Source organism: Lipomyces tetrasporus (genome assembly GCF_029532465.1).
Source record: "Lipomyces tetrasporus strain NRRL Y-64009 chromosome Unknown POJ06scaffold_7, whole genome shotgun sequence".
Lineage (NCBI taxonomy): Eukaryota > Fungi > Ascomycota > Lipomycetes > Lipomycetales > Lipomycetaceae > Lipomyces > Lipomyces tetrasporus.
This window is the reverse complement of record NW_026611602.1, coordinates 1,260,202-1,274,434: the sequence shown is the minus strand read 5'-3', so window position 1 is coordinate 1,274,434 and position 14,233 is coordinate 1,260,202. Positions and strand designations below refer to the sequence as shown.

The 14,233-nt window shown below is 48.1% G+C and overlaps 8 protein-coding genes across 8 annotated transcripts; 3 read left to right on the top strand and 5 right to left on the bottom strand.

The window, feature by feature from the left end:
* Positions 1-747: 747 nt before the first annotated feature.
* On the bottom strand, positions 748-2,047 carry POJ06DRAFT_257065 (uncharacterized protein). The gene has a single exon (XM_056188108.1). The coding sequence runs from the start codon at positions 1,783-1,785 to the stop codon at positions 862-864; it is 924 nt and encodes a 307-aa protein (XP_056042933.1). The 5' UTR covers positions 1,786-2,047; the 3' UTR covers positions 748-861.
* A 169-nt stretch (positions 2,048-2,216) lies between these two features.
* POJ06DRAFT_257064 (uncharacterized protein) lies at positions 2,217-3,713 on the top strand. The gene is made up of 2 exons (XM_056188107.1): positions 2,217-2,791; positions 2,993-3,713. The coding sequence occupies exons 1-2, from the start codon at positions 2,647-2,649 to the stop codon at positions 3,352-3,354; spliced, it is 507 nt and encodes a 168-aa protein (XP_056042932.1). The 5' UTR covers positions 2,217-2,646; the 3' UTR covers positions 3,355-3,713.
* Positions 3,714-3,764: 51 nt separating this feature from the next.
* POJ06DRAFT_135715 (uncharacterized protein) lies at positions 3,765-5,386 on the top strand. The gene is made up of 2 exons (XM_056184455.1): positions 3,765-4,547; positions 4,607-5,386. Exons 1-2 carry the CDS (start codon positions 4,136-4,138, stop codon positions 5,221-5,223), a joined length of 1,029 nt encoding a protein of 342 aa, XP_056042931.1. The 5' UTR covers positions 3,765-4,135; the 3' UTR covers positions 5,224-5,386.
* Positions 5,387-5,876: 490 nt separating this feature from the next.
* POJ06DRAFT_135700 (fungal-specific transcription factor domain-containing protein) lies at positions 5,877-8,264 on the bottom strand. The gene is made up of 2 exons (XM_056184454.1): positions 7,580-8,264; positions 5,877-7,525 (listed from the first exon to the last, which is right to left on the bottom strand). Exons 1-2 carry the CDS (start codon positions 7,928-7,930, stop codon positions 5,960-5,962), a joined length of 1,917 nt encoding a protein of 638 aa, XP_056042930.1. The 5' UTR covers positions 7,931-8,264; the 3' UTR covers positions 5,877-5,959.
* A 248-nt stretch (positions 8,265-8,512) lies between these two features.
* Positions 8,513-9,494, bottom strand: POJ06DRAFT_257060 (uncharacterized protein). The gene is made up of 2 exons (XM_056188106.1): positions 9,401-9,494; positions 8,513-9,356 (listed from the first exon to the last, which is right to left on the bottom strand). The coding sequence occupies exons 1-2, from the start codon at positions 9,414-9,416 to the stop codon at positions 8,599-8,601; spliced, it is 774 nt and encodes a 257-aa protein (XP_056042929.1). The 5' UTR covers positions 9,417-9,494; the 3' UTR covers positions 8,513-8,598.
* A 38-nt stretch (positions 9,495-9,532) lies between these two features.
* POJ06DRAFT_257057 (ribonuclease T2-like protein) lies at positions 9,533-11,439 on the bottom strand. The gene has a single exon (XM_056188105.1). It carries the CDS (start codon positions 11,259-11,261, stop codon positions 9,762-9,764), a length of 1,500 nt encoding a protein of 499 aa, XP_056042928.1. The 5' UTR covers positions 11,262-11,439; the 3' UTR covers positions 9,533-9,761.
* A 581-nt stretch (positions 11,440-12,020) lies between these two features.
* POJ06DRAFT_135677 (uncharacterized protein) lies at positions 12,021-12,950 on the bottom strand. The gene has a single exon (XM_056184452.1). It carries the CDS (start codon positions 12,798-12,800, stop codon positions 12,150-12,152), a length of 651 nt encoding a protein of 216 aa, XP_056042927.1. The 5' UTR covers positions 12,801-12,950; the 3' UTR covers positions 12,021-12,149.
* Positions 12,951-13,174: 224 nt separating this feature from the next.
* On the top strand, positions 13,175-14,034 carry POJ06DRAFT_269535 (putative deacetylase LmbE-like domain-containing protein; the record flags this gene model as incomplete). The annotated part of the gene is made up of 2 exons (XM_056189377.1): positions 13,175-13,224; positions 13,278-14,034. 2 exons carry the CDS (start codon positions 13,175-13,177, stop codon positions 14,032-14,034), a joined length of 807 nt encoding a protein of 268 aa, XP_056042926.1.
* Between the last annotated feature and the right edge of the window lie 199 nt (positions 14,035-14,233).

Below are 14,233 nucleotides of genomic sequence, written 5' to 3'. Positions count from 1 at the left end.
TCTCCCCTACTCCGGCCAGTGCTTGTTGTATTGAAAAACCAACGTATTTTTAACTATACTATACCAAAGAAAGCAAGGAGCAAACAACATTCGAGAGACGAGAAGCCTCTCCCAGAAACGCGTCGCGCTCATAGTATAACGATTGCTATCATCAAGGAAATTAAGTTTGGGAGTGGGTACCGGCCCCCCGGAGATTACTGCCAGGTACAGTGGGTACGGTGCGAAATGGATTATGAAACGTTTCAGTGGCATTTTTGATATTATTATCCCTAATGTTTATCAATACCTTACGTAGTGCAAGCATTGGATATTGCTGATATTGCTTATCAGATGTCGACAAGGCCGTCTGCCCTGGTGTGAATTGAACAGGTCATGATGGCTTAGACTGGATACCAAAGAGAGCTCCCCCCAAAAAAACATGATATTGCAGCCGGTCGTTGGCGGTCTGGCAAGGAAATTTTAGGTTAGGTCGGATCCGAAATTGGCCTCTACTGTTCGGTTCAGTCCCGAAGAACTTCCAATACGAACCTTTAGTTAGTCCTGAGGTCATCGACGGGTCGATGCAACCCGTCATTCCAAACTTTCCGATGCATCTGTTTGAAGCTCTTCCTATGGTTTGTTGCCACTGTTCCATCTGCGATTTGGTATACTCTGTGAAGGCATTAATGCGCTCACCGTCTTTTCTGGCATCGGGACACTCGCTTTTACGGTAGTGTCTTTGGGATAATGATCACTTTCGGTTGGATAGCAATTATTTGTTGTCAAAGTCATGAAAAGTCACTTGAGACCACTATGCATTAATTAAAGAGAGCATAAATCCACAGAGAGATAATACAACTGTTTGCACATAACGCCGGTCGATTACTTCACAAACACACTGGTCTGAAGCCATTTCTTGAAATCCTGCAGCTGAGGATGCATCTTTCTCAATTCCTCGATATCGGCACCGTAACCTTCTTTAGCAAAAAACGTGAACATAGTTCTCAGCTCTTTTACAAGAGTCTCGATTGCCCATACGATAATCCAATTCGTTGTGGCGATTCCCGCCCGGTTGCCTGTGACTGATTTGAAGATTTCGTTGGCCTCAGAGAATGTAAGTTCATCGCCAGCGATCGAAAGCGCGCGATTATGCCAACTCTCAGGATGTACCAGAGCCTGAGCGGCGAAATACCCAATATCTTCGGTGGCGACAAGTTGGAGTGGTTTATCTGGCGGAAGATTCGACTTCCAAGCAGTGGCAAAGAGTCTGCCCGCGAAGTCAGGTGTCATGTCTTCAAAGAATGCGACGGGGCGAAGGATAGTCCAAGACATGTTACTCTCGGAGGCCCTTTCTTTGAGGTGCTGCTCTATGCGGTGCTTTGATATGAAATGAGGTACATTGGTAGGATTCTCATCCGAACGGTTGCCAGATCGGTCCACGCTGGTGTAGACAAAATGCGAAACGCCATATTTAACTGCCGAGTCAATGAGTGCTTTGCCCTGTCGCTCTTCACTCTTCCAACTCGCACCGCCCCCCATTGCTTGCTGCACACTGAACACGCCCCAGACAGCACCTCTGCCGCCTGCAGAGTCAAAAATGGCGTCCGAATTGTCGAGATCACCTCTGATTATGGAGATCTTATTGGGCGACTTCGCAACGAGTGCTTGGGTGGCTGAAGAATCAGGATTACGCGTCAGTGCCAGCACCTTTTGGAATGGCAAGTCGGGGAGAGCGATGAGAGCGGAGATGGTTGCGCCGCCTTGTTTGCCAGTCGCGCCTGTGATAAGAACCGTTCTGGTAGCCATGATCGCTTCTGCAAGAGTACTGTGTTGATTATGGTGAGAGACCGCGTCGATTGACTCGGTTGATCAACGGCTAAGATGTTGCACAGGCCGAACAAATAACTGGGCTTGCAGTTCGAGGAGGATTGCAAGTTCCGATGAATGGGCGTTGCGCAGCATAATTATATAGAGTCGCTCGATATGATGAGTTGATGACATAGCTGCCTTTGTATGCCAAGTAAACTCGGATGGAGGTGATCACCTGCTGCTCGAATCCGCATTGTGGATGGTTGATGCTTCGGATGTAGGCAGTCTTCGTTCATGCGATCAGGGCCCGATTCGGAATCGGCGTCGGTGAAGTTTTAAGCCGGTCTGGGCGTTGGGCAATAATGTGACGCCGCACCCATAACAATCAAGGGAGGAAAAATGCATTGAACTGATGACAAACCGTGCAGATGTGATTGAGTGAATGATGTTGTTGAATCTATTCAGAACAAATACGAATATTGGCATTGGCAATTTTTATTCGTGTCCACGCCTATGCCGGTTCCGGACCATGCGATAGTCCTAACCCGGAGAGTCAAAAGGCTGACAGATTTTAACGGAGCAACGACTGGATCTGGGACGAAAGCGACCACTGTGGCACGTTCGTCCTCCTCATACTCACCCATTACTAAGCCACTCGAATTGGTAAACTTCTACAGCAGTCGGACGTTGCCTCTGGAAGGTTATCAACGATTCAGGGGACACTCTTTCGGACATCAGGGGAGTCGTTAGAGCCGTTCTTTGTAGCGCGGCTCTGGCGCATTCATAATCAGGATGACAGCATGACTACTCAGTACTATATAGCCGTAAGCTTTCCATATGGAATCGACCCCCTGAAGTATGGCCCTAGGTCATGGTCAAGCTCTGCGTAAATTGGTTATTCCAGCCTACGTACGCAGCCTCAGGTCCACAAGGGATATGGGCAATGACGCGTCTATTAAATGCTACACGGGTAGCAATGTCCCATGTTTACTATTAAATCACGGTTTGTGTACCTCGTTTTCGCTCACCCCTTGCCGATGGCTATCGGAGCCGCTCTAAGTACCAAGTGGTCGCTCAAGGCGTCCAACGTCCTTGGGTTTTTTAAAGTCGTGACACCTGTGTTCATTTCCATTTCTGGCCTTGTTGTCTTGGGGTGGCCATATATACTCGCGTTAAGGATCCTCTGGCTAACGCTAACTTTAAGAACTCGTGGGAAGGAACTACCGCCGACGCTCAGGCTATCGCGAATGCTATTATCAAGCATCCCTCAGTTACGGAGGAACTCAATACGTGTTCAACGTCGTGGGTGAATCCAAAAATCCACTGAAGATCTATCGCTACTTCGTTCCCGGGACCATGGTTTTGATATTTGTCCTCTACATCCTGGTCGTCACCTCTTTTTCACTGGAGGGGGCAATATCGAGGATATTACAAGTGGAAACAACTTGGCCGTTGGCCTTTTCTTCCAGAATACCTTCGGCACTGAGAAATCAGTCAAAGTTTTGGATTCAAGGTCCCCGTTTGGGAAGAAACACTGGTCCGAGCTTCCCCGCGTGCCCCAAATAATTTTCCAAGATGATGCAACCAGAAACATCAAATTCCTACCATTACATTGGCGATCGATGACATTTCGGTACTTCGGACGCAAAAGGCGGTCTTCAAAACATTGGTAAGGGTTCGCCGATTAACGCGTCAGTTTGCAAATCATCTAGTGCCAAATAAGCCAATCCCAAACCCTGAACGTATAGAAGTTCTTCAGACCGTGATTCCTCCGAAGTCTTGGACATCTCTCGGTCGTTAGAGGTAGCTCGACACAAATCGGCGGGGGTTGGCCGCGGCGTGAACTGGCGGTACCAAAGTCTCACAAGAGCACGGCGGATTTTTCTCAGCGTGGCTAGCGACCTAAGGTTATGGATTAAATTTCACACATCATAACTCACGTCAATTTAGTGTTCATTTGCATTAAACCCGCAACCCTATCCAGTCCATTAATAGTAATTTGCACGCGGCTAAGTTTATTGACGTACGACCAACTCAAAAATAGTGAATGCTCTTCCACTATAAGCGGATATTGAGTTTACCGCTGGATCAGTTATATTAATCACGTTCCAATAGACACGCATGAATATCGTTCGTCTCTATCATCACACTAGCGCGTGTGATGTCACCTCCAGCTGTGGCCCGACTGTTTTACGACAGTCTGTACAACAGATTTCAGCCAGCAGATTTCCACCACTTTTAGCAGATATATGACCTGTCGTGCCCTCTCTCGGACGATTTCATCGCATCTTTCGCCTAAGTGCAAGAGACAAACGGAATTAGCTGCAGGAGTCTATTTGGACGAAAAATGCTTCCCACTGTTCTTGTCGTTGGAGGCACCGGAGCTCAGGGTTCTGCTATCGTTCGATTGCTTTCGGAGTCCGGTCGCTACAGCGTCCAAGTCCCAACTAGAAATGCGAAATCGCCACAAGCAAAGGAATTAGCGGATCTGCAAAATGTGTCTGTTGTTGAAGCCGACATTTTTAGTGAAGCCGATCTGATGAGATTGTTCAGTAAGATCGACATGTGCTTTATCAACACCAACGGTTTTGCTATCGGAGAGAAGAATGAGATCTATTGGAGTATCCGGATGCACAATATAGCTCGGTTTTGCGGAGTGAAGCACTTCGTCTATGGGAGTCTGGATTATGCTAGCAAAAAGGTGGGGTTCGATCCAAAATACCGTTGCGGCCATATGGAGGGCAAAGGAATATTCGCAGGTGAGGCAGCTACCAATCTTAAAGGTGACCTGTTGGCTGACCTTTTGGGTGCATTCAAGACTTTCTTGCTTCGCAGTCTACTAGCCCGATGAACTGGAGCATTGTTAACAGTGGTCCATACATGGAGACTCTGAGCGAAATCTTCAAGCCACGTAAAGATGAATCCGGAGTTTACGTATTTGCACTACCATTGGCAGATGGCGCATTACCTCTCATCTGCCTCAATGATCTGGCTGCGTATGCGTTGTGGATGCTTGACAATCCAGAGAAATGCAGGGGTCTCAGTCTTGCCGTTTCCACTCAGCATGCGTCTGGAGAGGATATCGTGAAGGCTTTTACATCAGTTACTGGCAAACCAGCGAGGTATGAGGACGTCGAACTTGAGGAGTACTTGACCGAATCATGGAAAAGTTTGCCGAATGGTGCCGAAACGAAGATCGGAGAGAGCTTTGCTCCCAATGATCCCACACTGATGACTTATAGACAAAACTTTAGAGGATGGTGGAACCTTTTCAGGGCAAGCGGGGGCAACAAGGGGCTTCTGACCAGGGATTATCATCAGCTGGACGAAATTTTACCAACCAGGATCAAAAGCGTAGCTGAATGGATCGAGAAGTCTGGCTACACTGGGGAGGCCCAGTTTGTTTTGAAAGACCGCTCTGACAGAGGCTTCTGAAAGAGGTTGAACTGACAGGATTATTCGCGGGAAGTAGAACGGGACAACCGCCGTCATCAGAATGTGAAGTTGTGCTCCCAATGCGGAATTATTTTGGATAGTCTGATTTAACATGCTTTTCCTTCGCTCCCAACACTGAACTCGGGACACGCTGAGGCACGGCGAAGTATATATGACCAATAATCGCGACTGCAGAGCTCATGAGTAACTATCCAATAGCAGTTATCCATACGTTGAGTTCTCCCTGTACTTAACAGTAACAAATATGATGCAAGTTCAGCATTGCGTTCGGATACAAGCAATGTCCTCCAAACGACGATTTTGACGTTGTGATCACTGAATTGGCTGGCCGTGCCAAGAACGAGCTCGGTGCCCGTTCTAGGGTTGTATATCAACCTGTTCGATATACGGGCTAGCGAAGGGAGATTTTGAGCTTACATGTGCTGTAGACAAGTATGTTTCTTGAATGAGCAGGCGGCGATTATGAGGAAACAAGACGCCTGGCAAATTCTGCGATGAGTTACCGGCGCAAGTTTTGCATGTTAGTTGCGTTCCTAATAAATGGTGCATTGCAAATATTGAACGCCGCGTTATAGATCAATAGAAATGCCATCGTAACCATGGTTCTTCGCAGTGACATACAGTAGGGGACATAAATTAGTCACTAGAGTCCTCTATCGTACGAAATGAAACTGCGAGAACTGTATCTATGAACTTTCAGAGGATTTCAAGTTGCCTAATATCCAAGCCCATAGTTCGCCCAATCCGCATCTATAGAACCGGCGTCCAGCATGTCCTGAATGATCTCTATAAATGGGTCTTCAATATAGGACGCAGGACCATTGCTATCATCAGTCGACATATCCTGCATAGGCATGGTACCAGACGACGCAGTCGTGGAAATACTTGTATCTCTAAAGCTAGAGAAAGTAGATCCTAACCGTTTCTGCCAAACAAAATCTCTGAGATACAGAATTATCTGCCACTGTTTCTCCGTAAAAGGTGACCCTTCGTTCAATCGAAGATATTCAGTGCGCGCGAGCGCAAGTGTCAAAATCTCGAGACGCCGGTCATTTTCATCAATGTCTTGCACATCTTGGTAAATGTCGCGCATTAGATAAATGAGTGCATGGAACTGGTGACCCGCCGTCATAGCCCAGATAAACTTTGCATAATTGGGCAATTTTGTAAACTCTAGAAATTTTTCAAGAACCCCAAGTGCTGCATCACCAGCGTTGATTGCAGTATCGTCTGCATCGTCGTCGCTTACAGAGAAATGGGGATGGCAAAGGAAAAGAAGCGACTTGAAGTAGATCATCTCGAGAATTGCACACATCATGTCTCGCAAATTAAGAAGCACTTCTTGTGTCGTGTGCTGAGAATGCTGCACAAACGCAAATTGCTTTAGGACAGCAATTTGCCGGTCCATCGTTCCTTTGTAGTCTTCCAGGTACCGGTGAAGGTGTTTAATTGTGGTCTTGCTGGGTCGCTGGATACCATAGATATCAGTCAACGCCGTGGCCTCCACGCGACAGCCTAGCGAGCGAGTATTATTATAAATCTGCACCATCTGGTCCTCTTCGAGATCGTACTTTTCATTCGGGAGTTGTACATCATACAGACTGGTGTTTAGCGACGGTGCAAGCCCAGAGGATACAGAGCAGATCCCGTCCAGAAAAATAAGCTGCCACCAGATTCTCCGTCGTTGTTGAACATCCTGACTGTCAAGCTTCGCATTGCGAAAAAAACCTGGATCACGATGGAGTCCCATGACCTGCGATATACGCGTGATGATGGCTACGTTGGCAGCCGTGGTAGGCGATGAGGCAGTGCGCAGAAGAATCTGCAATATTATTGTGGCGATCAAACACGGTATTGACGGTCGATCTGGAAACTCACAGAAGCGCAGTAGACTGTCGCTGGCCATCAGGAAATGCTGGATAAGGTCCGAATATGAATTAGTCAACAGCAATTGCGCCTCATACTTTAACAGCTCATTCTTGCTGACACATGCACCATAGAACATCACGAATATAATGCATGCGAATGAAGAATCCGTGTACTGCCCTTGAGTATGCGACGTCCAAAATGATAGATACTGTTGATAAGTGATGACTCGATCTATGATACCGACGAGAGGATGCACGGACGAAAAGTACTCAGATACCAACTCGTCAGCAACCGATCGTTCAGGAAGGTACTTCTGGAGGATTTCTTCATATTGACCGCGCTTGTCAGTCTCGCGTCGTCTCTTCGCATCGACTTCATCACCAAACAAACTCCCGCTTCCACATCCTTGTCCCTGTAAAATTTTGTTAGCTCGTCGGGTACCAAAAACCAGCAAATTGTGGCTCACCTGCTTAAAGAAGCATCCCCAATATGCGGAACTGACATACCGGGATGTTCCGGCCTCCTTATTGACCTCAAGATAACCAATATCGCATTCATTTGGATCGTGGTCCCTTGCTCTCATCCGCTTCGTAGTGCCCTTCTGCTGTCGCAAATCTGTAAGTGTCCCCAATGTATCAATATCTCCGTCGGTGACATATTCACACCCAATGTTGGACGCAACGCATTTGGAGCATCGCGGTTTCTTCTGGTCGCACTTTACTCGCCTCTTGTAGCAAGCGATGCACACATGGACCTTCCGATTTCGGGTGATTCTTGGAACAACATCATATTGATGCAGATTCGCCTTATCGCCCATTGTACGCTTATTAATCGGTCGTCAGTCCAATAAGTAAAACAAGTAGCATGGAAACCGTATACTCTCGAAAGTGCTGACAGAAATCGCTGACCCTGCCGCAGAAAATGATCTTTTGCACATCGCGACCACAAAATGAAAGCAAAATGACGAAACCCTATCCAAACTGCTCACCGTAGTACATGGCAATATAAGCCAAATTGTAACTCTGCCGGAATCAGTTGGGAACAGTTTATCTGCTGATCGCACAGGAATATACCGCCTGGCCCTGCCAGAAGTTGCTTAACAGGATTGGATAGAGATCCCTAGATTCCCTAGATCTCGACTTTGAGTTACGCCCGAGGAGTGATCCTTCACTCCGCTCTGGCTTGAAGCTTAGCAGCATTATCCCAGATGTCTACGAAATTGCGATTCGCAAAAGACATCATCGAATTCCCGTTTAAAACCAGGTAGAAGCGACAATAGCAATTACTAGTTCCGATATGGATTCCTGAATGCGCAAACACTAAACATTACGGTTCAGTTTACGGTTGAGTTTCCAATTGGCATCAGGTCCGTGTTTTCAGCGCTGGCGGGTTCAGAGGTATTGAAGTACCAGTATATACCCCAGCTATATTTTCCTTATATATTGTTACAATATTATCATAATATTTCCCAGTACTAATCGTGCCTTACCATTTCTCAACCCATGGTCGTACATCCACTTCCCATGTCCACGACGTTCTGCCTTGCGTGTGCAAACCCCAATATGTTTCCGCGACCTCAGCAGGTTTCAACTTTCCATCTTCCACCCCAGCTAACATACCCTTCGTTCTCTCCAATTCAACAATGGCATCGATATTCACAGTCGCAACATGTACTCCCTGCGGCGCAAACTCCCTCGCCAGTGATTGACTGAGTGCGCGAAGTGACCATTTTCCCATTGCAAATGCACTCATGCCCGGATTCGCTTTGTAGCTAGCCGTAGCACCGGTATAGATGAGAGTTGGGTTCACCCGCTCGCCAGACTCCCAGGTAACTTTGCCCACAGCATTGAGAAGGAGCGGTAATACAGCTTTCGAAAATACGGCCCCTCCATATCCTCCGCTCCTAAAACCGTTCTCAATGTCCTTAATGTCTGTCTCTAAAAACGGACTGCGATTAAACCCAGAGGAGACGTTGTAAACGGCGAGTGTGACCGGCTTCCCCAATTCGCGAATCTTAGCGACAGCAGCAGACATTGACTCGACCGACGTGACATCGGTCGGAATGCCGACAATTTTCGGGCCTGGTTTCAGGGATTTGATGGCCGGGTCGGACTCGAGCTTAGAGATCAGCGGATCCAAAGTGCTCGCCGAGCGTGCAAGAAGAACTAGATCATAAGCTTGTGCGAACTTGTGCGCGAGTCCATAAGATATACCAGGACCGAGGCCGGCGACGATTGCGAGAGCTGCTGCGTTAGCGACGAAAAGACAAATGCTTCAATTCACTTACCCCTTGGAGTAGTCATTATGTTATTAAGTGGTACACATATCGGTAAATTGAGGTTGGGAACCGCGCTTAAGTACGTGCAAGCAGGACCACCGAGATATTAATGCGCGATGATATGATGTCATCGATTTGTAAGCGCCAATTACTGGTAAAAGTCATCGTCTCTACCATCATTGCCAATTAATTACAAAGTAACTTATTTCTAATTTGCATCGGAGATTATATATTTTACAAAATACAATTACAGCGACAAGCATGTACGATAATAAGAGCAAAACCGAAACCGCGAAACCGTGTTCGCCGACAAATTCCCAAACATGCCAAATCGTTCAATAACCGTTTCCTATGACAAATCTATTCCAGTCTACAACGCACGCCAGAAGAGCTTGACCTCGACTGGCAATTGCAACTGCTCAGCCCACTTGCCGCTCCACAAGCCTTCCTTCAACCATCCCGTAGCGCGTTGGTACGCACCCCATGTGCCGACACCGCCGTAAAGAAGTTCATCTTGTTCGCCCACAGTAAATTGAGTAGGAGTGACGCCACGTCCGCAAACGAATCGACCCTTTTTAGAAACGGAGCAAGGGCCACGACTGCTATGCAGCTCTACACCGCCAAACTCGGAGACTGATCCACGGATCGTGGCACAAGTACCCGAAGAGTACCATTCACCCCCGGAGATGAGGCAACCTTGGCTGCCGTCGTTGATAATGACATAGCCCTTACCGGAGAAAGGATCAGTGCTTGGAGCGGAGGGAGGAGACGCGACCGGCTTCTTGTGTCGGTAAACCTTAGGGAAATATTTGATCCCAGTTTCAGGGCAGGAGTCCTTGATTCCATCGGGCTCGGTGAAGATATACTCACCATCCTGGGCGCGGCCCTTAACGTTGAAGTGATACCATACCTCAGAAAGAACGCCTGAGTGGGTACAGCCGAGAGTAACGTTGTGACCATCAGAGGTGGACCTGATGGCTTCAAGAATATCGGTCTTATTTAATCGTCCGTCCCATGAAGGGAGAATGCCGGCATCAGCAAGAGCGACGAATGTGTCGAGGGTGGTGTGGAGATCGACAGCACGAGAAAAGTACTCCATCATAGGAGCAGTCGCGTTCTCTTCAGGCCCATAACATGTAGAAGCAAGAGTCGAAATGCAAGTGCCGTGTTTGTTCCACTCGTGCGTCCACAAACCATCGTCGTTGCCGGAATTAGACTTCCAGGTGTCACGCATGGAGGTAAGCAGTTCCGTGGCACCGGCGGTCTGAAAAACTGTCTCGACGCTATTGACAACGCGGTTGTAATCGCAGAACTGCTCATAGGAACCATCGCAATTGTCAGGCCACAAACCGTGTAGAGTCCATTTATCAGCAGGACCGACAGCTGGAGCGAAGTCCCAGAACTGAGCGAGAAGAAGCTGGCCACCAGGAGCGTTCACGCAGCAAGTGTCGACAGTGTCCGGAAGAGGAACAGGAAGATGGCAGGAAACCGGTTCAGGGGTCCGCGGGCATGCGTGGTAAGTGGAGACACCATTTGAGAAGTGGATGCCAGGACTGGCCTTCTGAGTCGGCATGTGATCGCGGAACAAGGGACCGAAGACAGATCGAAGAAGAGATGGTGCTTCGCCCTTCGCAGTGTTGAAAATTCCGGTGAAGCCAACGTAGAGAGTGGCGGCTATGACGGCGGTCACAACAAGCATGAGAATACGACTCGCTCGGAGGTGGCGGCGTCTACGCTCATCAAGGATAAATGTGCTAGGCAAGGTACGAGTGCTGTACTTGTCGGTATAATAGCGCGCATAGTCAGTCGATGGTACTTCCTCCTCAGCAACCCCGAAGGTAGCTTTCTCGTCGTGGTATCCTGATGACATGGGTAGTGAGGTGTGAACGGGTCGAGGCTAGGTTAACAGTCGAGGCAACGCGCGAAGCACACTCCTATATAGCCACGAAATCTCAGAATAAGATCAGTTGTGAATGCTCTGGAGACGCGCCGGAACTGAAATTTGAAACGCACAGGCTGTCGGATTTCTGCGCTGTAAACAGACCTGTAAACAGGCGCAATGGATGTCGGGGAAGCCCGACGACGTAGTTAAAGGTGAATCAGCCCTAACCCGGCTGTCTCATTGAGTAACCGTTACGCAGTGTGCCGTCGTCATGCAAACATTGGCGGACAATCCCGAGGTTAGACTATTTATTGTTTACACATGAACCGGCGACCAATCTAAGGGCGGCGGCATTGGCGATGACTCGTACTCCTACCTGGCTGACGGCCTTGCCAAAAGTCAGTTGCTAGTTTAAGATGGAGTGAATATGTGGATCACTCGACAGGCAGCGTCAACCTGCATTTCCGCCCAAGACGCAGCCCTCAGCGCCGGCGAGATATTGCGAGATAATACTTCGACTGGGTGTTTATTCGAGTCGGCAGACTGGTATGATAATGCGATCACCTCATCGCGGTCTGCAAAGATTCTGTGCAAGATTATCCATCCAACATCTTACTGATGCTAATGCTATAGCAATATATTACCGGTGCACTAATATATAAAGCAACATCTGATCCATAATAAACCCGGTCGAAGTACAATGCATTGTCAAATGTCAGGTCCGCAAACCACATCCCTCCAAAATACTAATAAGAAAATTATAGACAAACCTAACCAATACCGGCGAAAAATATACAGAGAATTTAAAGGCACAATCGTAATATGACAAATACAGAACCCGACCCATGCATGATTAACACCTAAACAAAATTGAAACTAAACTCGCACGCACCAGGCGATAAAGCCAACTGTTACTGCTGCTACGATACTCCAGTAGTACTCCAGTTCAAGGGCAAGCCAGACTAACAGCGTCCCTAGTGGTGGTGCCTGTTTCATGACGGCAAAGTAATCACTCACCGCCGCCGCATGAACCAGATATGTCCCCAGCACAATGGCAACGAACATAAGTATCATCTGCACAGCAATTGAAGAGTGTGTGGGATGGATAGTAGAATGTAGCACGAAGAGTACGCCAAAGGCCACCAGGGCACGTCGAGTAAGGTCACCGAATGTCATGGGCTGTTGGTATTGGCGATAAACAAGCACGTCAAGAACGGCGTGTACGGACGCAAGTGGAACCAGCACCATCGAATACTCTAGCAAGAGAAATGCATACTCTTCGCGAGCACTGGGAACACCTGATGACGTTACGTTTGCATTCCCGGCTATTGTTGGATGCTCCTCGCTCGGTGGCTTGGTGTCTTCATGAAAACTAACGGATTTTGACTTCTTGCGTGGCGACAGACTCGGGTCTCCGTTTGGTAGCAGGGACGATATTGGAACCGCATTTCCAGAAGAATCAGTTATAGATGCGATTGGCGGTGAATTGGATGTGGTCGTCTTAAGTGCAGGTTTAACAGATGCCATACTGACCTAGTTTGCCAAAGCAGGTCACGACAGTCAATGTGCAATTCTAAAAGTTGGACTTGACAACAAGCCGAATTTGGCGGTTGCAGCTCGGAACGAAAGCGGTATGTCAGAATTGCCACGAGTGTTTCTCAACTTTGTGGTGGTGCGATACTGCTTTGGAGATGTTCAAGAGGCGCGGCGCGATGGACGAGCAAAGAATGGGTTAGGGGATCCTGATGATGGAGACGACTGCGATCTCGCCTAAGTCCGATACGGGGCGAACCGTTACCCGAGTTGAGCTGGCTCCAAGAAACATAAATAAATATCGTGAACGCTAGCTGATCCGGATTAGTCTGTCTCGACGAAATTAGCCGCCACTGCACACTATAATAATGCGTTTGAGAAAAATCATTATCATTATCTTGATCCCCGTTCTGATCTGGTGCGTGCTTTCCTGCCAGTAATGTTTCCTAGTCGATACTGACAACACCGCAGGTTGATCACAAAGTACGTTCTCCGGCCACCAAATGCGCGTACACTGAGCTCTCACTTTGCGCATAAGCGCATCGCGATGATAATCGCCCACCCGGACGACGAAGCCATGTTCTTCGGGCCCACGCTCCACGCCCTCCGCCAGCTCGCTATTCAGACCAACACCGAATCTCCCGCGCTCCCCGAAACCAATCTGCGTATCCTCTGCTTATCCACCGGGAATGCTGAGAATCTCGGTGAAACACGCTCTGGCGAGCTGCGCGCCTCGGCTGCTCACTTTGGAGTTCCCCCTTCGAACGTGATTATCTTTGACGACCCACGAGTACAGGACCAAATGGGTGTCAAGTGGCCGACAAACGCGATCGCGTCGCTGGTTGAACCCTATCTTACAGATGTTGATGTAGTGATTACTTTTGACCATGAAGGCGTTTCTGGACACGGCAATCATATCTCGCTCAACAGTTTCGCCCAAGAATACTTGAGCAGCCAAGGAGACAGTCAGCGAGAAGTTTGGGTGCTCAAATCCACCTCCATCTTCCGCAAATACATTTCTTTCTTCGATATTCCGTGTACGTATGTATCCAATCATTTTTTCAGCAGTCACGAGGAGCGGTCGCTCGTGGTCGTTAGCGACGTCAGAGAGTATGCGAGCACACGCGACGCAATGACCCAGGCGCACAAGTCCCAGATGCGGTGGTTTAGGTGGGGGTGGATTTCATTGAGCAGATATATGGTTGTTAATGACCTGCATTTATTGTAAGCATTCGGTCAAGAGCTTCGATTCAAGCTTTAGATTGTTACATAAATTCTGGCTTCCTATTATAATCCGCCTCTCCGTTTATTGGCACGTGTTTGGGTAATGTAATTTGTTCTAGTTCGCAATAAGATATTTATCTGATTCACTATCGCTTGGAGTTAGCTGGCAACTGGCTTCGATGCTTCAGCGGCTAACTGGTTTC

Coding starts and splice junctions, on each gene's coding strand:
- POJ06DRAFT_257065 (XM_056188108.1), bottom strand. CDS start 1,785: ATGGCTACCAGAACGGTTCTTATCACAGGCGCGACTGGCAAACAAGGC.
- POJ06DRAFT_257064 (XM_056188107.1), top strand. CDS start 2,647: ATGGCCCTAGGTCATGGTCAAGCTCTGCGTAAATTGGTTATTCCAGCC. Junction 2,792..2,992: donor ATGTTTACTATTAAATCACG/GTTTGTGTACCT, acceptor GCTAACTTTAAG/AACTCGTGGGAAGGAACTAC.
- POJ06DRAFT_135715 (XM_056184455.1), top strand. CDS start 4,136: ATGCTTCCCACTGTTCTTGTCGTTGGAGGCACCGGAGCTCAGGGTTCT. Junction 4,548..4,606: donor GGGCAAAGGAATATTCGCAG/GTGAGGCAGCTA, acceptor GGTGCATTCAAG/ACTTTCTTGCTTCGCAGTCT.
- POJ06DRAFT_135700 (XM_056184454.1), bottom strand. CDS start 7,930: ATGGGCGATAAGGCGAATCTGCATCAATATGATGTTGTTCCAAGAATC. Junction 7,526..7,579: donor GGGGATGCTTCTTTAAGCAG/GTGAGCCACAAT, acceptor AAAATTTTACAG/GGACAAGGATGTGGAAGCGG.
- POJ06DRAFT_257057 (XM_056188105.1), bottom strand. CDS start 11,261: ATGTCATCAGGATACCACGACGAGAAAGCTACCTTCGGGGTTGCTGAG.
- POJ06DRAFT_135677 (XM_056184452.1), bottom strand. CDS start 12,800: ATGGCATCTGTTAAACCTGCACTTAAGACGACCACATCCAATTCACCG.